This window comes from Nuphar pumila, chromosome 4 (genome assembly GCF_984573655.1).
Source record: "Nuphar pumila chromosome 4, dmNupPumi1.hap1.1, whole genome shotgun sequence".
Taxonomy (NCBI): domain Eukaryota; kingdom Viridiplantae; phylum Streptophyta; class Magnoliopsida; order Nymphaeales; family Nymphaeaceae; genus Nuphar; species Nuphar pumila.
Genome location: NC_143252.1, coordinates 117,313,236 through 117,335,958, shown reverse-complemented (window position 1 = coordinate 117,335,958; position 22,723 = coordinate 117,313,236). Strand labels below are relative to the sequence as shown.

General features: G+C 35.4%; 1 protein-coding gene across 1 annotated transcript; it reads right to left on the bottom strand.

Annotated features, from left to right (window-relative positions):
• Positions 1-15,904: 15,904 nt before the first annotated feature.
• LOC149840770 (scopoletin glucosyltransferase-like) lies at positions 15,905-17,362 on the bottom strand. Its single transcript, XM_090005136.1, has one exon. It carries the CDS (start codon positions 17,360-17,362, stop codon positions 15,905-15,907), a length of 1,458 nt encoding a protein of 485 aa, XP_089861262.1.
• Positions 17,363-22,723: the final 5,361 nt, after the last annotated feature.

Sequence of the window (22,723 nt, the reverse complement as noted above, 5' to 3'; positions counted from 1 at the left end):
CTTCATTCATCACCATGCATTGTAAAATGATGACATCAGCACTTTTGATGGGCGACAATGAATGTTATGTTAGAAAAGTTTTAAAATTAAAATCTTGGTGATTTTGTTTACTACCAAAAGTACCTTGAAAAACTTTAGTCCTATATCTAAGAGAGAAGTTTTTCAAGAGGTTTAAATAGAGAGTTTGTTATCTATTCTTTACTTTGGTAAGCCTTGAGTCTTTAGGTGGTTTACGGACGTGCGCATTGTGCAACAACGAATGCGTCATTCGTGCGTGTATACGAACGCGCCATTCGTGCGTGTGTGCGCAAGGGTGCTTGAGGCACAATGTGGCATTTTGATGGCGCACGCAAATGTCCATTTTGACTTTTTGGTTTTGAGATATCTGGTCGTTTGAAAGGTTTTAATAGCATTTATATTGAGTTTATGGCGCTTTGTGGCTGTTGGACGGTTTTGAAAGCCTTTGATTGACAGTCAAAGGTGGGTGGCCGTTTAAGGACCTTTTCGTCCTATTTTCAAACCGTCAGGATTATGACCATTAATCTCATTTATCTCAAAACGTTTTAACCTGGCTAGTCTATAAATCTCTTCCTTTTCCATCTTTTGGATCATCAGAATTTCTGATTCTCCAGTTTTCTCCTTTCTTTCTTCTCGGTTTGGCTTGCAGAGTTCATGTGTGGGAGAGGTAATTTGTTCTTGCGAAGCAGTGACTCTCTTGAGGTTCAAGCCTAGTTGTATCCTGAGAACTCAGTCGTAACAAAACCCTTTTTCGCATCTTCGAAATTTCTAGAGTGGGGTGATTGAAGTTCTAAAGATAGTGATCTTAAGAACGTGCCTCTAGGTTTGAGATCTCTTTTCTGAAATCCATTTTATCACAAGGTTGGAATAACATGTTGGTGATTGAAAAAAAATGTGTTTTATCAAATCACCTGATTTATCCTCACATGGCCTTGCATTTCTGCATAAAATCGTATGTGTCAATGGCAACAAATGTGTTCCTGGAGCTTTTTTGCTTTTATTTATTTATTTATTTATTTATTTATTATCTTGTAAGTTTGAGGATAACAAATTAACAATTCTGATGAATCCAAGACCTTTTGGTTTTATAGTGTAACCTAATCATCCAGTTATCTCATTCGACCTTGATTTTTTAGATTCGTGGTCACTATCGATTCAGGTTGATCTTAAGTAAAGAAGGGGCAAGTTGTCATTAGATTTAGGTTGGTCTGGGTAAGTTTTGTCAAGTCATCACAACTGGTAAAAGTTAAGCGGATGAGACCTAAGCCCAAAGTTAGGGCTGAGCCATTTGGTTCATCACATAAAATGGAATCAAACCTGACTAGTACTCGATCCATATTTGACCTGTTTTATCTATTTTCATACGATGATTCATCCCCAACTAGATCTATGTTATAGTTGTTGAAATAAATATTTGATTCATAGTCCAACATTCTCTTACTTGACCTATTGACACAGAAAAACTCATTATTGAGGTTCTTTATTGTTATCTTGATTTAAGTTTCATGTGAGTTCACGTTATACTGAATCATATAAGTCATGGAGATGAACATCTCTACATGATATATATTTTCATGTACTATAATATCCTTTATTTTAAGTGTTTAGCATGTTAAGAGTATCTTTATAAACTGGTATGATTTTCTGCCCCTCATCTCTATCCATGCCTAGTAATGTACATTAATACCTGGCTATTAAATTGACCTCAAATAACTACTTTCTTTGGGAATCACAGTTCATACCAATCCTTCATACCTATGGTCTCATGGGGTACTATGATGGTATCAAGCCTACACCCCTAAAATTTGTTAGAGATTCAGTGGATTGCGTATGTAGAATGGCTGAATTAAATATGATCAACTTATCCTAAGTTGGATCATGTCATCATTATCTGAGTCGATTCATACTCAGATAGTTAAGTACACTATGTCGTATGGTTTTCCTTGAAACAATCATATGTTGTCCAACCAAGATCCTGCATCATGCAACTTTTTCACAGTTGTAGGATCTCGAGAAAAGAAATAGAAACGTAGATGAGTATTTTCAGCAAGCCTAAGTCATTGCTTCTAAAACTTATTGATGAAGAAGATATGATTCTTCAAGTATTGAGAGGTCTTCTGAGTGAGTACGTGGCCTTTAAGACATTCATAGAAACTAGAAAAGAACCCATCACCTTGCATGAGTTACACAGTTTATTGCTGGTGTATGAAGCTAGAATCAAGGATATTGATGACATCATTGTAGACACCACCATCTCTGCTGCTAATTTTTCATTTAGGCAACTTAGACATGGTTTGGGATGACGTGGAAATAATAGAGGCTGAGGTAAATTGGTGTCAGATTTAACAACTAAGGTGAGAGACTCAGGGTTGTGTGTTAGTATTGCGATAACCCAGGCCACTCACCTCTCCAGTGTTATCAAATTTTAAATATAGCACAAGAAAAATTATCATCTCCATCCACATCTCTGCATGTTGCACCACACAACAATGCATCAGTATACGGTGAAGAAGGATTGTGCCTTAATACAGGAGCCTCTCAGCATGTCATGTAACGACCCTAACTCATACCCCTTAAAAAGTGCAGATTTTTTTTAAATAAATGCATAAACAATCCCAGAGACCCGGTGCCTTTACAGTTCCACACAATTACCACTACAAGGGATCTTATACTCATCTTTCATACCAAACCATGATCAAACCAAACTTTATCTATTCAAATGCAAAGAGTCTGAGAAACAATTAATTAAAAGTAAAGAAAGCAAAATGAAATACAAAAGCAAAGAGCCATGTCGTCTAAAGAATATGCCCCGTAGTCGTGTGGTCCCCTCATGACTCTTCTCAGAAGCAGGTCACCCCACTAGGCATCTGAGGCTTTAAAGATGGTTGTTCCAAGAATAACAAGGAAATTGAATATTGCACATATTTTTATTTTCATAGATTTGGTTTGGTTTTAAGAACCACAACCTCATTTCTACCTGTCCATATATATACTCTTGTCCAAGGGACAGATATGTCAAGAATGAACAAAACAGATAGCATGAACAAAGACTCAAATCTGGTCAGATCTGCACATCATCATGGTGGCTAGATCAGTCTAGATCTGCCCGCTAAAAGCATGGAACATAACTGTCCAAACCTGTCCAAAGTGTCCATACAAAGCAAAAACATATATATATAGATCAAAACATATATATATATATATATATATTGAGAAAAACATAAAAACATGCAGAAAAATTGTAAGAAAATAAATCTCACATAATCTAACCTTCCTACATCGATTCTCATGGATTAAACCATGAAAGATCAAGATAGAATCCATGGTTCCCCATAAAAATATTGCCTAAAGCTTATTTAGGCTCTTTTTCTCATCCAAGACAAGAGAAAAATCCGTACCTTATATATAAAATGAAGACAAACAATGGTAGATGTTGAAAAACGTGAATGGAGGGCTAAAAGAGATCAAATATCCCCCTCTTCTTCCTTTTTTTACCTCTTTTTTCCTTACTCTCTCTCTCCCCCTTCTTTTTTTCCTTCTCTTTCTCTTTCCTCTCTCTTTTTGAAGTCTTTTTATATCCCCCCATAGGGGAGGTCGCCCCTCTCTTTTTCTCCAGCCCACTCTAAGAGTTCCCAAATGGTGAAACTCTCTCTCTTTTAGTTTCCTATTTTTTTTCTAAATACTACTAAATGTTGACTTTTTCACATTTGATAGTTTTTCTAACTTTATAAACTTTTACAACTCTCTCTTAGGTAGGAATAGGGACTCCTTTAAGAAGTCTTACTCAGCCCTAAACCAAAATTCGAAATTAATATTATTTATTTAATTAATTAATTTTTAAATATTAATTAATTAAAAATATTTAAAAACTTTCAAAAATAACCAAATTAACCCTAAATGCTTCTTAACCCTAATAGACAAAAAAAAAGCTTTATATTCACTTTAAAGCAGGAAAAACGTTGAGCTTAGATTTGGATCCGAATCTGGATCCAAGATCCAAAGCCATATCCAAGAACGAAAATGGATCAAGATCTGGATCAAATCCAAATTTAAGTAGGACTTAAATAATATCCAAATCCATATTAGTTCGGATCGTAGGACTTGGATCCAATCCGATCCAACTCTGGATCTGTCTCGATAACCTACCTAAATTTTTAGAAAAATGTGATTTTTGGCTCAACCATAGCCTTAATAAAAAAATAAATAAAATATTATTGCCCTCAGAATTCTGAGACGCATCCAACGACATATAACACGAATATCAAATTTTGAATTTTGCCCCAAAATAACCTAAATTTTGCTCGAATTTTGCTTGAATTTAAAGGTTGAAAATAAAACTTTTTCTCATGTTTTGATTGCCTCGTTTAGACCTAGTTGATGAGATCTGGGTCAAACCCAGACTCAAAAATATCAATCTAAAATCGAGGTTCAAATGATTTTTCTTCCAGACTTAGCCAAAATTTCAAAAATTTCATATTTAGCTAAGTGTGAAAATATGTGATATTACATCCCTACCCCCTTAAAAGAATTTTGTCCTCGAAATTAGAACATACCGAATAAGTGTAAGTATACATCTAAAATATGAAAAATTATAAAAGTTATATCATGATCGATCCTACTCACTAAGGATTGATCTCGAATACAATAAATACAATTATACAAGCACATTACAATATCTTAATTCATATTACAAAAATTAAGAAATAAAACATAAATACATAAGAAATTCACATACTTTCATAAAAGTACCTCATAGCCTTACCAGTGAAGGAGACTGCTCTGGAGTACGAGGCATGACTAGCTGGCATTCTTGGACAGAGCTCAATTACCAAAAAATAAAAATTTTGATACAAAAAGATGCTAAAATATAAGATTTTGTAGTGAGCTCTAATACCAAACTCGTAACGACCCCAACTCATACCCCTTAAAAAGTGCAATTTTTTTTTAAACAAATGCGGAAACAATCCCAGAGACCCGGTGCCTTTACAGTTCCACATAATTACCCCTACAAGGGATCTTATACTCATCTTTCATACCAAACCATGATCAAACCAAACTTTATTTATTCAAATGCAAAGAGTTTAAGAAATAATTAATTAAACGTAAAGAAAGCAAAATGAAAGACAAAAGCAAAGAGCCACGTCGTCCAAAAAATCTGCCCTGTAGTCGTGTGGTCCCCTCGTGACTTTTCTCAGAGGCAAGTCACCCCAGTAGGCATCTGAGGCTTTAAAGATGGGTGTTCCAAGAATAGCAAGAAAATTGAATATTGCACATATTTTTATTTCCATAAATCTGTTTCAGTTTTAAGAACCACCGCTCCATGTCCACCTGTCCATATATATACTCCTGTCCAAGGTACAGATCTGTCCAGAACGGATAGCATGAACAAGGGCTCAAATCTGCCCAGATTTGCCCATCATCATGGTCGCCAGATCTATCTAGATCTGTTCGCTAAAAGCATAGAACATAATTGTCCAGACCTGTCCAAAGTGTCCAGACAAAGCAAAAACATATATATACATCTATATACATGTTTCTACATGTGCATGTATATATATATATATATATATATATATATATATATATATATTGATAAAAACATAAAAACATGCAGAAAAATCATAAGAATATAAATCTCACATAATCTAACCTTCCTATATCGATTCTCATGGATTAAACTATAAAAGATCAAGATAGAATCCATGGTTTCCCATAAAAATATTCCCTAAAGCTTATTTAGGCTCTTTTTCTCATCTGAGACAAGAGAAAAACCCATACCTTGTATATAAAATGAAGAAAAACAATGGTAGATGTTGAAAAATATGGATAGAAGGCTGAAAAAGATCAAATATCTTCTTCTTCTTTCTTTTACCACTCTTTCCTTACTCTCTCTTTCTCCCTTCTTTTTTTTTCCTTCTCTTTCTCTTTTCTCTCTCTTTTTGAAGTCTTTTTATAGGCCCCCATAGGAGAGGTCACCCCTCCCTTTTTCTCCAACCCTCTCTAAGAGTTCCCAAAAGGTGGAACTCTCTCTCTCTCTTTTAGTTTCCTAATGTTTTTCTAAATACTACCAAATGTTGACTTTTTCACATTTGGTAGTTTTTCTAACTTTATAAACTTTTACAACTCTCTCTTAAGCAGGAATAGGAACTCCTTTAAGAAGTCCTACTCAGCCCTAAACCAAAATTCAGAATTAATACTATTTAATTAATTAATTAACTATTAAATATTAATTCATTACAAATATTTAAAAACTTTCAAAAATAACCAAATTAACCCTAAAGGCTTCTTAACCTTAATAAACCCCCAAAAAAACTTTATATTCACTTTAAAGCTAGAAAAACGTCGAGCTTGGATTTACATCTGGATCCAAGATCCAAACCCATATCCATGAATGAAAATGGATCAAGATCTGGATTAAATCCAAATTTAAGTAGGACTTAAATAAGACCCAAATCCATATTAGTTCGGACTATAGGCCTTGGATCCAATCTAATCCAATTCTGGATCTGTCCCGACAAACTGCTCAATTTTTAGAAAAACACGTTTTTCGGCTCAATTGTAGCTTGAATCAAGAAAAATGAAATATTGTTGCGCTCAGAATTCCGAGACGCATCCAACGACATATAACACGAATATCAAATTTTGCCAAAAAATATCTTGAATTTTGCTCAAATTTTGCTTGATTTTAAAGGTCGAAAATAAAACTTTTTCTCACGTTTGATTGTCTCGTTTAGACCTAGTTGATGTGATCTGGGTCAAACCCAAACTCAAAAATATCAATCTAAAATCGAGGTTTAAACAATTTTTCTCCCAGACTTAGCCAAAATTTCAAAAATCTCATATTTAACTAAGTGTGAAAATACGTGATATTACATGTCACAAACTACATTAACAATTTATCCATTCACAATGAATATCAGGGTCTTGATTAAGTGAAGATTGGTGATGGTTTAAGTTTAAAAATCAATCATATTGGTTTCTCTAAATTTCATCATGGTTTAATTTTGAATGATATATTACATGTGCTAAACATTACAAAAAAAATTGCTATTTATTTATAGATTCTACATGGATAATGATGTCTACTTGAAATTTCATGCTAATAGTTGTTGTGTGAAGGATCGCTACACAGAAAATTGCTTACTTCAAGGAACAAGTAAGGAAGGTATTTATCAGTTTCATATGGGAAAGTTCTCCAAGGAAGCTCATGTTGGAGAAATGACATATATTGGTCAATGGCATAAGAGGTTTGGTCATCCTATGCTTCGAACAATGCAGCAAATATTAGATAATTTTGAGTTGCCATTTATAATAAGACTGTGTGTGAAGCATGTTTGAAAAAAAAAGTCACAATTTACCTTTTGAATGTTTCTCTAACATGTGTCGTGGTTCTTTGAACACAGTTTATTCTTATGTGTGTGGCCCTGTCAAGTAACTAGAAATAATGGTTCTAGATATTATGTTATATTCATAGATGAATGTTCTAAATTTACTTGGCTTTATCTCATTAAGCATAAATATAATGTGGTTAATGTTTTAAAAAAAAATAAGTTGCTTGTTGAAAAGCTTGTGGGAAGAAAGATAAAATATCTTCATACTGATTGGGGAGGAGAGTATCAAGCTCTGCCTAAGTACTTGGTTGAGTATGGCATAGAACATAAACTATCTTATCGCCTCATGAACAAAATGTGACTGGCGAACAAAAGCATTGGCATATTGTTGACACAGGCTTGTCCATGAGGGCACAAGTTGGCATTCCATCCAGGTATTGGACATTTGCTTTCAGTACTGCAGTTTATCTCATTAATCGTATTCCCTTTAAGATTGTCAATGATGTTTCTCCCATTAAGAAATTATTTAATAATGATCTTGATTATAGCTTCTTAAGATTTTTTGGGTGTGCTTGTTATCCCTATCTGCGACCCTACAAGAAACATAAATTAGATTTAAATATGAAGAATTTAGACATAAATGTTGTTAAAAGAGGAGGGGATAGATCCCTAGGCATGGAGACAAGTTTTTCTCCTTGCATGGATATTGTCATAAGTAAGTCTATGATATATTTCTTGAGATAAGACTAGAACATGTTGATTGAAACTCGCTTCAATCCCAAAGAAAAAATATAAGGGACCAAGATTTTTGCCAATAAATTCTTCACTGAGTTTTCCAATCAATTGTTGCAATATCCTGGAAGAGCTACCAGTGACTATAATATCATCCCCAACCAAGAGTTTGAAGGTAAGAACTCAATCAAGAAAACTAGGATCTTGAGGCTTGCTGGAGGTCGTACAATGCTCTTTAGAGTTTGCACACATACTTTGGGTGTTGATGGCTCTTGAACCCAGGAGGTTGATGCATATGCACATTTTTTGACAAATAACTATATAAAAGGCATTTTGAACATCCAACTAATGAATGGCCCATCCATAATTAACAACAAGAGAGAGAATCAATCAAATAGTTATGCATTTTAGAGTCCCATCAGCATGTCTTTTGATTTTGAAGATTCCCACAGAGCTTGTCAACAAAATCGCCTATGAGGTTGTGATATTTCAAAAAAGATTGTGAAATTCTAAACAATTTATGAAACTCGTGATGAGCATGATCACCTACGAAAATCATAAAAGTTGCAAAAGTCCAGTAATTATAAAATTGTAGATAAGTATCGCATAAAGTATTACAAAATTCTAAAATATTTATGAAAGTCTGATATTTTTGTAATTTTGTAAAAGAATGATGCTTCATTTCTCAACCCCTTTTTGTATTTGGATGCCCTATTTTTGCAACATTAGGGTTCTTATGGTCCCCAACTGGTAGTCCCCCAATCCTGTCGATGATTTTTTGGGGGCATTTTGATGACATTCAGACGAATATTATGTATTGACTATGGACATAAAGAAATTCACATAAAATTTTAATTTTATGTGGATGATGGTAAATTTTTTACAATTAATGTGGATGACTATGTGCAATTCTTTTCTGATTTAAAAGGAATGAACAAAAATTCATATGTACTTTGCAAAATTCCTTCCTAAATTAAAAAGAATAAGCAAAAATTTGCATGTACCTTGTGAAATTTCTTCCTGATATGAAAAATCACTAGTTACAAACACATTTATTTCCTGTTATATACACATTATATACAATTGATTCTCATAAACAAATCAACCACCTGTTACACAAGAGAGACCAAAAAAAGGACCAGACAAACTCCAAAAATACAGGAAGATAGAAATCACATTCAGTGAGGGAGTCCCAAGTGTCTAATGTGGAGAAAAGAGTCCACATATCCAGGCTAAATGGTCCAGTCCATACCATGTCATCTGAGTCAGACAGAAAAAGTTAAATCACTAAAAGATCTGGTCTAGAGCCTAACCTCGAGGATGAGATATATGGACATGGATTAGAGAGAATATACAATGGATGACTTTCTATGAGAGGGGTACAATGATGAGGATAATGGGACCCCTCTAAAATTTCTAAAGTTCAGTGAAAAGGGAGACCCAAGGACTCACTTATCCTTATTCATGAGAAGTATGGCTAAATATCAAAACAACTCTAGAAGGCTAAATAATTGGTTCCCCATAAGCCTAAAGGAAGAGGCACAAAAATGGTTCTCCACCTTGAACCTCCAAAACATAATAGAATTCAAGCAGATCATAAATTTATTCTTGGAGAGGTTTAGATTTAATGTTGAGAACCTTCCCATCATCAACCAGTTATACAACCTGAACCAAAAAAAAGAGGAAGGTGCCTATGAATTTATAAACCAATGGCGGTCTATGGCCAGTAGGATGAAGGAATTGATGTCAAACTCTCATGCCCTAGTCATAGTTATGGACAACTTCTCCCAACCTCTACGGAGCCTCATTAGCGTGGCTCATGTTAAAATATGCATTGAACTTATCAAGATGGCTACTGTCTTCGAGGTAGTCATCCAAAGATGAGTGTATGATGGGTTCCTAAAGTATAATAGGGATGACAACATATACAGAAAGTCAGACCCATCTAAAGGTCAGGTCAACATAGTATGAACCACGGGGCAAAAAGCCAAGAAAAATGGTAGTCGGAATAGAATGCGGATAACAACAGAACCTCTCCAAAGAAGCAAAATGAGAACAAATATGGAAGCAATCCCGGGTGGACCAGAGACCGAACATTCACCAAATGCGAGTAGTATGAGTCATAGGTTCTGGATCTACTGTTAGAAGATGGCTTAGTCAAGTTACCTAAGGTGTCAGATCTGCCACAGATGAAAGGCAAAGACCCAACCAAATACTACATTTATCATAGAGTTGTGGGTCACAACACTGAAGATTGCTTTATCATTAGGAACATTATCCAAGACCATATAGATAGTGGAGAGTTGTTGGTGAATGAAGAACAACCAGATCTGAGCAAGAATGACTGCGCCGCAGAAAAAATGATTCAGGCTTATGAAGCAAGAGAGAACTGGTTCCTAGGGAAAGGTATGGAATAAAGATCATCTGACAACACAATGATTGGTGCTCTACAAACCCTCATCTGTAGTAATTGTTTCTACTTGATGGATCTAATACCCCAGATCTATTATCAAGAAGGGTGAAGGGTCCAAAAAAGAGAAATCTCATGGGAGAATCGTGAAGCCACTTAGATAAATGTGATGTATCTAGACCCACCATACAACAATTACACCAAGGTTTCTCTCCTAATGTCCATAATAGAAATTGACAACCTTCCTGTACAACTCATATTGTCAAAACCCAAGGGTCAAATAGACAGGGCAACTGTTTGGTCGAAAGAAGAAATGACCCCATCATCTAACCCAGTTGTGAATGCATTGGCATCTAGTTCGGGCCAAGTGTCAATCAGAAACCTCTCCAAAAGGTCTAAGGTCATAAGAGAGCCTCTTTCAACCGCACCAAAACTGAGAACCCAGGGTCTAAGTCGCAAAGGGCCTAACAGAAAATAGGCAAAAAGAAAAAACTCCCATAGGTCCTAAAGGACCATTTCACTAAAAGGGCCACTATTATAAGCTCGATGAAAGGACCAATCATAGAAAATAGCATGGGACATACTCTCCCCTTACAAGGCTCAACCTAGGACATAAAAAGTTACAAGGCAGACTGGACTCCTTCGTCTCTCCTTCAGTAAAAGGAATACACCACCTCAGAACAAGGCTTCCACACATCAAGGCAATGTCACAATGGTATGTAGGAAAAAGGACATCCTGGATGGGTTACCATCCCACAACCTTAGGTAAGCCTTCAAAAATCTAAACTATGTAAATAAATTTAAAAAAATCAAATATTTTTAAAAAATCCAAAAAAAAATAAAAAAAAAATCCAAGAAAATTTAAAAAGATTTTTCTTTCTACGGTACAAAATATCCTTTTCGTTGCAGGAGCATGTTATTCCTATTGACAAGACTAAGGACGCTTTTATCAAGTTCTTATTTGTTTTAAGACATTCTCAATGATGCCTTTTTGACAAAATCATGTGGGGGCATGTCAAATGACTTTGAACCTATCTAAAATCTAGGGATAGAGCATCATAAAGTCATTCAAAGTTCAAATCTCTTAGGCAAAAAGGAACCTCTAGTAGCCAAGCATATAAATCTCAAACCAGCTTAACCTTATTCAACGAGATCCAAGTGATCTTGAAAGCTTGATTTACCTCCAAACGTTGATCTAACCTCGTTTAGTGAGACCCTAAAATGGTCTCCATGTCTCTGTTGTCCTTAAATTAGTTTGACCTCATCCGACATGACCCATAATAGTCTTGACAATCCAGTTCACCTTGACTCTAATGGTCATAAGAAGATGATAGAGCTTCATCATGATGTTAGGCATACCATTAGAATATCATTAAAGGTTATAAATCTCTCCCAAAACGGATATACCTTTTCTCAAAATGATTATTTCCTTAAGTAGGTCTCTGCACCCGAGAGTCTACCAAATACGACATACAAGTCTTAGAAAAAGATAACGAGGTGACACAGTGAGGCTAAGATATTTTAATCTAAGGATTCTAGCCCATGATTCTATAAAGATGAATTATAAGGGCATGAGATCATTATTAACGCATGAGTGTCAAGCTTGTGAAATCCACCTAGGCAACCAGTCCTCCAAGAAAAGGGTTGGATGTTGAATACCTTTGATGTTAATTTGTTTGATAGGTTGGCCTCTTAAGAAGCTTTTTCTTTTAACTTGTTAGGGAAAATATCAAAAAGAAAGAAAAAGAAAGAAAAAGAAAGAAAAAAGAGATCAATACTCACCTCTGGATCTATGGCGTATTAGAATGAAAAGTGAGAGCTCAGAGAAAGTCAATACTTACCTCTAGACCTATAGCAATATGGTAGGCTCCGATCATGTGGCCTATAGAGGCAGAGGTAGGATAGTTAGGGGTACCCCTCTTAGACCGAAAAGTCATAAGACCCATGATTGTCATACCTCAGGTCAAAGAATGGCAAAAGTGAGGAATAAAGAACTTTTAAGCTAACAACAAAGATTCCAAGAAACTTATCTAAGGGTAAGAGGTGTACTTGAATGCATTCTCATCAAACCCTAGTCCTTTAGAATTCAAGCCTTACTGGGGATCATTAAACTTGACAGGAATGCCTTAAGACCTAATCTCATATCCCTATAACTAGTCACTTAAAAATCAAAGCAGAATAGGAAGAGAAAGATACCAGTGAAGCCAAGTATCGCTATCTTAGACAAACCTGAGAGGAGAAAAGTCTAAAGTATAGGGTTCTCAAGTGCATAAATCAACTTGTTAGGAAGATTCTAATTTTTAAAGAAAGAACAAAAATCCTTTACCTTATGGGTATGTTTGACTGTTTGTTACGGTTGGATGAAATAAACAAAAAGAACAAAACAAAACATTGGTTCTGTTTGTTTCGTAATAAATGTTTCAAGTCCAACGTTTGTTTGGATTGTACTCAAATGCTATGTTTCAAATGTTTGTTGTTTGATGACAATGTGCAAACAACTTGGACAGTCAGGGATAATGGGTCAAATTACTTTGTTTTGGATTGTATGACCAGATATGTCAACCATTTTATATGTTTTAACAAGTTTATTATGTTTTTTTGTCCGGATATGGATCCGATTACAAAATTATTTCTAAAATCATGATTTTTTATCCTAAATATGGATTTGAAATTAAAATTTTGCCTAAAATATGGATTTTTGCCCTGAATATGGATCTCGAATAAGATTTTTGCCTAGAATATGGATTTTTGCTCCAAATAAGGATCTCAAATTGATTTTTTTTCCCCGAATATGGATCTCGAATTGGATGTTTGGCCCAAATATGGATTTTTGCCTCGAATATGGATCTCGAATTGGATATTTACCCTAAATATGTATTTTTGCCTCGAATATGGATCTTAAATTGGATTTTTACCCCGAATATGAAAATCTCAAATTGGATTTTTGCACCGAATATGGATCTCTAATTGGATTTTGCCCCAAATATAGATTTTTGACCCGAATATGGATATGGCTTTTACCCAAATTTGGCAAAAAAAATAGATGTTTGATCATATGATTGTAATATGTGATTAAGAAAGGTTTCAAGGTCTCGAAAAATTAATTCCCACACTGATGGTGATTTCATGTTGGTTTGATGGGTGCTTTGCAGATTGGTTTGAGCCTGACTATGATTTAAAAAGGTTGGTGTATGAATTGTTAAAGAGTTGGGCGACTTGTGTCTGAAAACAAGTGGAAAAAGGATTAAGGATTTTGTTTTGTTTTTTTGTGATAAAGGATGGGTATGGTTGGGAAGAGCAGTAGGTGGAAAATTGACTTCGCTATTTCTTAAGATTTTCTTTTAGTTGGGTGCGGTTTCAGTTTTTACTTTGTGATTGCGGTCATTCGATTTTAAGGCTTCTTCAGTAAATGGTATCTCGTTTCCCCATGTGTGTCGGCATCACTTAGCATCAGAGTCTGGTGCATTTGCAAAGACTTAACTACCATTTTCCCACCATTAGCGTCATAAAATGATGTTTCAAGGAAATGACAAAAATATCCTCCTGCCAAAAAGGGTTAAAATCATCATCATTTTCGCCATAAGAAGTAAACTCATGTGTTTTAACAAGAGCACCTCACAATATGTCGCCTTAAACATTTTGGATCACCCTTTGATGATGCACCATCTGCTGTAACAGGATCTTCGATTGACGATGCACCATTTGTCATCGTCTGCTGATGTCAGAGCACTCTTTGTCGCTTTTTGCTGTCGTCGGAGCATCCTTTGTTGTCGTCTGCTATCGTCGGAGCACCCTTTGCCATCGTCATCGTCTATTATCGCTGGAGCACCCTTTGTCGTTGTCTGTTCGTAAGAAATAGTTAAACTATAATAAAAATCAATATTGTGTTTATTGTTCATCGTGATACGAGGGTGCAAACGTCGAACTGAGTAGACAGAGAATAGCGATTTACAACTAAGATAATGATGGTAACATCAAACTGAGTAGAGTAGCAATTTACAATAAAAATCAGATAAGAGAGTAGTGATTTACAATAGAAATCAAATCAGAGAGTAGCGATTTATAATATAAATCAGATAAGAGAGTAACGATTTACAGTAGAAATCAAATCAGAGAGTAGCGATTTACAGCAAAAATCAAATCAGAGAGTAGCGATTTACAGTAGAAATCAGATAAGAGAGTAGCGATTTACAGTATAAATCAAATTAGAGAGTAGCAATTTACAGTAAAAATCAGATCAAAGAGTAGCGATTTACAGTAGAAATCAAATCAGAGAGTAGTAATTTATAGTAGAAATCAGATCAGAGAGTAGCGATTTATAGTATAAATCAAATCAGAGAGTAACAATTTATAATAGAAATCAGATAAAAGAGTAGCGATTTACAGTAGAAATCAAATAAGAGAATATCGATTTACAGTACAAATCGGATAAGAGAGTAGCGATTTACAGTAGAAATCAAATCAGAGAATAGTGATTTACAGTACAAATCAGATTTGTATTGTAAATCGCTACTCTCTAATCTGATTTCTATTGTAAATCGCTACTCTCTGATCTGATTTTTATTATAAATTGCTACTCTCTAATTTGGATTTTACTGTAAATTATTACTCTCTTATCTGATTTTTACTGTAAATCGCTACTCTCTGATTTGATTTTTACTGTAAAGCGCTACTCTTTGATTTGATTTTTACTGTAAATCGCTACTCTCTGGTTTGATTTCTACTGTAAATCGTTACTCTCTTATCTGATTTGTACTGTAAATCGCTCTTTTCAACAGAGAGAGAATAAAAAAACCATGTCTGCTCAGAGAAAAATCTTATTGCTCTTTTCAACAGTTACAAGAGAGAAAGAAAAAAAAGAATTTATACAAGGCAAAGGCGACAACCCTAAACCTAAACAAGTTGGGTCTGATCCATAAGAAACTGAGTCTCAAACATAAGCCCAAAAAAAATTTCTTTCGGGGGGCGTTGCCCCTCCTGGACCCCTGCTCGCTGATCGCACAGCGGGACTCGCGCCGAGGGAACCCCCGAACCCCCCTTTCTGTAAGAAAAAAAACTATAAATCAGGCTCCACAACTCATCAGACAGAAACGAGAAGGCGACCATGTGTTGTAACACAAGCTAAAAACAAAGACGAAACATGCAAATCTATTTACGGGAAGTGAGAGAACATTTTCATCCAATGCATATCTATCTTATTGAAGTACATTTCCGTTAAAAGCATATATACCTTTTTTATATGTTATTTTATTATAAAGTCATCTTAAGCAAGGATAACACATCACCCTCCCAGCAAAAGTTTCAACCCATCTGTCGTATACCACGGCATAAACAAATATAAATTAAAACAAAATAGACAGACGCTATTGTAGCAAGAGACACGCTGGTACATCTCGCTCTCGCTCTCTCTCTCTCAGCTTCTACGGGAACTACGATCTTTAATATAATTGATAAGAAGATCCATGTTTAAGTGAGAAGAGCCCCCTTCTTCCATGGCTTTTTTGGCCATTTCTTTGAGTTGCTTGGCTCTTTCTCTCATGCCCTCTCCTTCGTCACCCATCAGACGAACCACGGCTTCCTCAATCTTCTTCCTGTGCACCACAACTGTGTCTTCCTCTTCACCAATCTTGACCGGCTTACTACTACCAACCGCAACACCATTTTGCAGAACCTGAACCACGAGCTTTTCATTCCCGTGCTGATCCGAGAACATAGGCCAAGCGACCAACGGCACTCCGCTCGCGATGCTCTCCAGCGTAGAATTCCATCCGCAGTGCGTCATGAATCCTCCCACCGACGGGTGCGACAGTATCAGCAGCTGGGGCGCCCACCCTTTGATGATCAACCCTTTGTTCTCCAACCTCTCCTCCAAATCAGAAGGGAAGTTCTCGATCGCTGCTCCTCTCACCACCCAAATGAAGGGACAATCCGAACCTTCTAGGCCAAAACCGATCTCAACCAGCTGAGCCTTCGAAACAACCGCAATGCTTCCAAAGCAGACGTAAATGACAGACTTTGGTTTCTTCAGATCGAGCCATCTCAAACAATCGCGCTCATCGATCGACGCCGTGTTCCCCCTCTCGACCTTGTCGATCTTCTCATTGCTGCAGAGGCAAACAGGACCGATGGTCCAGACGGGCTTCCCGATCGCTTGTTTGTAGTGCTCGACATATGCACCCTCCAACTCATAGAAGCTGTTAATGAGAGTTCCATCGTTCTCTGCTTCAGTCTCCACAACTTGTACGATTATCTTCTGGATATCAGTTTGTTGATTCTCAGGCTCTTTTATCTTCCTGCTAAAATTAGGCAGTTGAGCTCTTGTCAGTCCTATCTTATGAGGCAAGTCCGTCACTATAAACTCCTCATCGTCAGTTAAGACGTTCGCGTCGGGTTTGTTGCATCGTATAGAGCGTTGGACGCAGAGGATGAAGCAAGACATCCCGTGGAAAACTAAGCGAGGAATGCCGAATTTGTGGGCGATTTCTAGCGTCCAAGGAAACATCATATCCGATATGATGCAGTCGGGACGGCGGATTCGAACGAGTTCTTCGAAGGGATCGCGAAGAAGCGCCCTCGTTGCCACTACAAACTTATGAATCGTCTCTAGAGTTGATAAGGGATCAATACTCTCGCAGTTTTCAGGCAAGCCTAAGCGTTTGGTGGGGAATTGGAGCTCCACCACTTCAATGTCCAGACCGGAAGATCGGGATCGTTGGATGGTGGATCGGAATCGGTGGTGGTTGAGGGGAGTGGTGACGATGGTGATGGTTAGGCCACGCTGAGCAAGAAGCTTAGCGATGTCTATCATGGGGATCATATGGCCTTGAGCCATTAGAGGGAAAACCACGATATGGGGCTTCACACTCTGCATCTTTTCTTCTACTGCAGTTAGTGACATAGCAGGGGAAGTGGGAGGATGAGAGGTGAGGAGAACGATATTTTATTGCTTCTTATATTGGCTTGTGGAAATCCTGTTTCCTTGCACGTTGATCACAGAAGAAGTATGTTTTCCTTCACCGAAGAGGGTGCTGCACCTTTCCTGCCCTCCATCTCTGGGGTACAGCCTGTTATTAGCTGTGGGGCCCAACAGAGGATGGAGGTCTCTGCTGTCGTCATTTTAGGTTGTTTGTCCAATCTTTTCTGCGGTAAAATGAACAACAGTAGATTGGAAAAATATTGGCTACCCTCGAGGGGCACTGTACCTTCTACTAGAGATCACCCGTTCTTTTACATTTTCTTGATATGATCTTTGTGGCCTGTTTAGCTAAACACTTGTCTGATATTGTCTAATCGTTTTCTATAAGCTGATTTTCTAAAGGCTATAAAATTGTAAGGTCTACAATGTGTTAAAAAAAAATTCGACAGAGAAAGTTGGGACCCCTACCAGTTATACAACCATACCATTGGGATTGCAACTTGCAACATCCCAACACAATGTGGCGTGCCCCCGTTAGTCAATGTGTTGAAATTTCACTATTAAGAAAATCATAATTTTACACTGAAACCAACTCTCTAAAGTGCATGTCCTACCAAATGAACCATGTTGACACTCGTATGATCAAATTGGTTAAATAAAGCTGTACTGTACTGTAGAGTGTAGCCAATATTTTGGCCAGTAGATCTTTGCCTGTTCGGAAGAAAACAAAAAAGATGACAATAACCTTATCTATGTTGCCAGACTGTTCCATTAGAGTCTTGAGAGGCTTATCTCTGACGGCAATATCTTGCATGATACGAACCTTATCTATGTTGCCATCCATTCGTAGGCTTGTGGTTATCTTGGTCTACAGTCTACACATGCAAAACTTTCTGACAGAAAAAGACGACAACAAAAACGCCAAAAGGAGTGGGTTTAGTTATGCTTGGTTGCTCGGTTTTAGATTAGGGGTGTCAATGGGCCGGGTTTGGTTTAAACCAAGGTGGAACCAGTCTAGGACCCAATTTTTAGGTATTGTATCGGGTTCGTACTCGGGTCTAATCTGGTTTATTAATTGAAAAATCATACCCGGATCCGATAAGAACTACATGATCCAGACCCAATAAAACCATATTTTTAATCATTTTTACATCGAAAAATTACGGGTCTTAATCAAAACTCCAATCGAGTCTAAGTCTGGTATAAATTCATAAACTATACCCGGGTCCATGTATTAATCAGACCTTTGGTTCTGGACCTGGGTCTTTATTTATCAATATACCCGGATCCTATAGGATTTGGGTCGGGTCCGAGTAAACCCTGTAGTGGGCCGAACGATTTCAAACCAAAAATACAAAAAACAAAAAATTATATTAGGTTGAATATATTCTTTTCTTTGTTTTTCTTCTAAAATGTAATAATGCAACGATCTCATTAATAAACTCGTTCCAACCGTGCCAAGTATCAGATGGCCCACCTGAGTGCAAGCACGAGCATATCTTAGCCTCCTAGTACCAGATCCAGTACGGAACCATCCATTAACGAATCTGATTGAACCATTACATAAAAAAATGATTAAACCAAGTTTTTTATTAATGGTCTCGCCTTAATTGAATCAAGCTCTAGGGAGTCAGTCTGCACATGCACAGGCGTTTAATAGCTCTGTAGAACAAAGTTTGAAGTTAAAGCATCAAAATGATAAAATCCTTATGTTATTATTAGGTGAGTAAACACAACAAAAAAATATTGATTTTTAAAATTAATTTTACAAACTGGTTTCTTGGTTAAATCGCTAGACACATTATATTAAGAGAACTACTACCATCGCATATATGAATAAAAATTGACCATATATATTCAAAATTTAACTAATAATCAAATGTCTAATTAAATAATACTTTAGCAATTCAAAAAGTATTAAAATTCAAATAAAATAAGAAGCCTTTGGGATCATTAAAAACATCAATGTGCACAACCCCCTCCAACTTTCTGCATTCGCTCTAGCCATCACATGTCTCCTGAAAAATATTTAATTTTGAAAGAATGAGACTTTGAAAAGTCCCAGTAAAACTCACACAGCTAATGCAATGTATAACACATAAAGCTTGCATGATATAAGTATCGCAGAATTTGTAATAACTAACAAGTCAGATATAAAATTTCTATAAGTTATTCATGAATTTAAAATTCATAAGCATGTATGAAATAACAATCTTAAGCATGCTAACATCAACTTCAGATGAGAACAAGACATATATCAATAAACATAAATTTACTAACTTTTAGGACCAAGCATAGTTTGCAGTAATATAAAGTAAAGTAAAGCAAAGTGCAGTAAAGTAATGTGAGCAAGTAATTTATGTTTTATCTTGATTTCTCGGTCTAACTAGGTATGACATAGACTAACTCGAAACAGGCTGACTAGCTCGGTTGTTTATTATGCTATGCATTTTATTATGCCCGAGTAGCCCCCTAAGTCGTATCCCCTAAGGACGGAGCCCAAAATTGTGAGAGAAAATGGTCGCTCTGAGAGAAAGTAGATTTACTCAAGGATGTGACACTTGCATCACAATGATGATCATGATCACTCACTTTTGTACTCATACATTCAAATCATTGCATCATTTTTATATGCATTCATAATTCTTATAAATAATAAGTCAAATCATATGTGGTCATTCAAGCGTAAAATACATGTACATACTTTCTAAGTAAAGCGGTTAGATATTCATGATATACATTAATCATGATACATACATGTGATATATTCGAATCAGACAATCATAATGCAATCATTTACAACAAAACTATGTAGGCATGATGCGACATTCACCTAATAAGTTAACCTAGTCATTTGTAGGCATGATGTGTCATTCACCTATACGCTAACATAAGCGTCATAATCATAACCTCATATCACAATCTAAAATCAATAAGGATCTTATTATCACATCTGAGTTTGACATATAATCATGCTACAACAGAAAAGTCAAATCTATAGCTTCATAACTAGCTATCTCAATAAGCTTAGAAGATCATCACCATTTATCACAATATTTCATTTATTCATAATAAAGATTTACAAGATTCATGTCGGATCACCTGATTTGGGAAATATATGACCTCATAAGGAGTTACCGCCCTAGACGGATGGTTTGTTTGGTCTTAGACAATGCACTTCTTCACATGGACTTACCTCTCTAGCCGGATTACCTGATATGGTCATACACACCCTCACAGAGAATCCTTTGAGAACAGTTCCTCAACGGGTACTATATTTAGTGAAAACTATTGTCATACATGCATCAATACAATTGACCACTTTCAGGGTCTATAGCCACCAACACGGGTGCAAGCATATATACAATCAATAAGCATCATATCATACATCACTTCATATAGTATTAAAATCATAAAATCACATATTTAACTAAATAAGATTTCATAAACTATAGTTCACTATTGAACTTAAACATTTATCACATGCATTCATAATTTCACATCACGTGACATTTAAATCATTTCATACAAAAGAACATTATCCTACACATCAATCATCGTCACAAGAAATATTATATTTTCGTAAATTGAACCTCGAAGCATGCATAAACAAAACACGAGTTTTATACATGCATACGTGAACATATACATTTCATAATACGAAGCAACTAAATCTCAACATATGTAACTTTTACATAGTTTGAGTTGTGCACATAGGTTGAAAGTCATATATACATTATTTGACCACATAAATCAATATATCACCTTAGATATAATTACACAAAAAAGATACGTCAAAATATTATTGACCATCTCAGCATACATTATACATATATGTGTCTCAAGCAAACAAGACATACAAGTCCAAACAATTTATATCTCATTAGAATATGCCTTTAGAATCAACCAGAATAATATATTTGTAAGACAATGTAAAAAGAGTCAAGTATTACACATGATTCATATAAACATCACAATCAGATCTTATCATATGTCTAACTCATTAATCTTGGTGCAATATGATATATAATCACTGATAATATTCAATACATGTCAAAAATATATTACAATCATAAGTTTTTAACACGTTGCTAATTAAAGATAAGTATAAGATGCTAAAACAAATTCAAATCTCTGGTAACCTGATTTTATAAAATATGTCTAGAATAGTAGAACGCTGATAAAATCACAATATTTTTATCATGGTTACCTGTACCTGTCAAAAATATAACCCAATAAACTGTTCAAAAAAATAATAAATACATAAATAATTAAAAATATTTTATGAAACTCTATTCTGACAAAGTTTCAGTCCAGAATCGATAATCTACAGGATTTTAATCAGATTAAGGTATTTCTTGAAATTTTTTCAGAATGTTTTTGACAAAACCCTTTTTACACAGTCTTACATTAAGCATTAAGATTAACTCAAAATTTTATAAAATATTTAGAGTCATTTTTATGAGAATTTACAACCTTTATCAAAGAGGGGTCGAAATCATCTTGTAAATAGAGCAAAAAATAGAGCTCTATTAAAACAGGCATATCTACATCAATAAGGATCCAAAATGAGTGAAATAAGATTTTAAATTTAAGATCAATATGTGTAGATGATTGTAGTAATTTTATTTAGATTTTTTGGATTGGTATTCATAGAGTTATCGATTTTTTTTCAAAACTGGTCAGAAAATATTTATCAGACATTATAGCTTTAAGTTTCTCAGAAAATGATTTTGCAAAAACCTTTTTTAAGATTATAAAACCTTTAGAATCTGATTATTTTTTGTTTGAACTAACTTAATATAGGTTGATACATGAATAACACCATAAAAAATTATATTATAATTAGATCTAATATAAAATAATAATAAATCCCTAATTTTGTATGTTTCTCAAAATCGTTTTTAGGAAAAACTCCTTATTGGGTTTTTTCGATCCAAGAAATGGCTTTTTCAACCATAAAAACGTAAAGAGCAGATCAAGAATATATTTAAAGTTGCTAAAAATTAAAATAATCAAATCATACATGCTCCAAGTGCATAAAGAACATCAACTACGTAAATCTTACCTGTCTACGATCGATTTTCATGTTTAGAACGGAGAAATGAACAATCCAAATCCTATTACACCACCACCAAAAGACTAAGTGCAAGTCTAATGACTGCACAAGGGTTATCCGAACCTCATATACGTTTAGGAAGAGAGAGAAAATAAAAAACAAAAGGGAAAAAAGAAAAGAGAGAGAACTAACCTTGTTAATCATTCTCATGAGGGCCTCTATTTATAGATGAGCTTAGACTAGAGTCTCATCTCTAA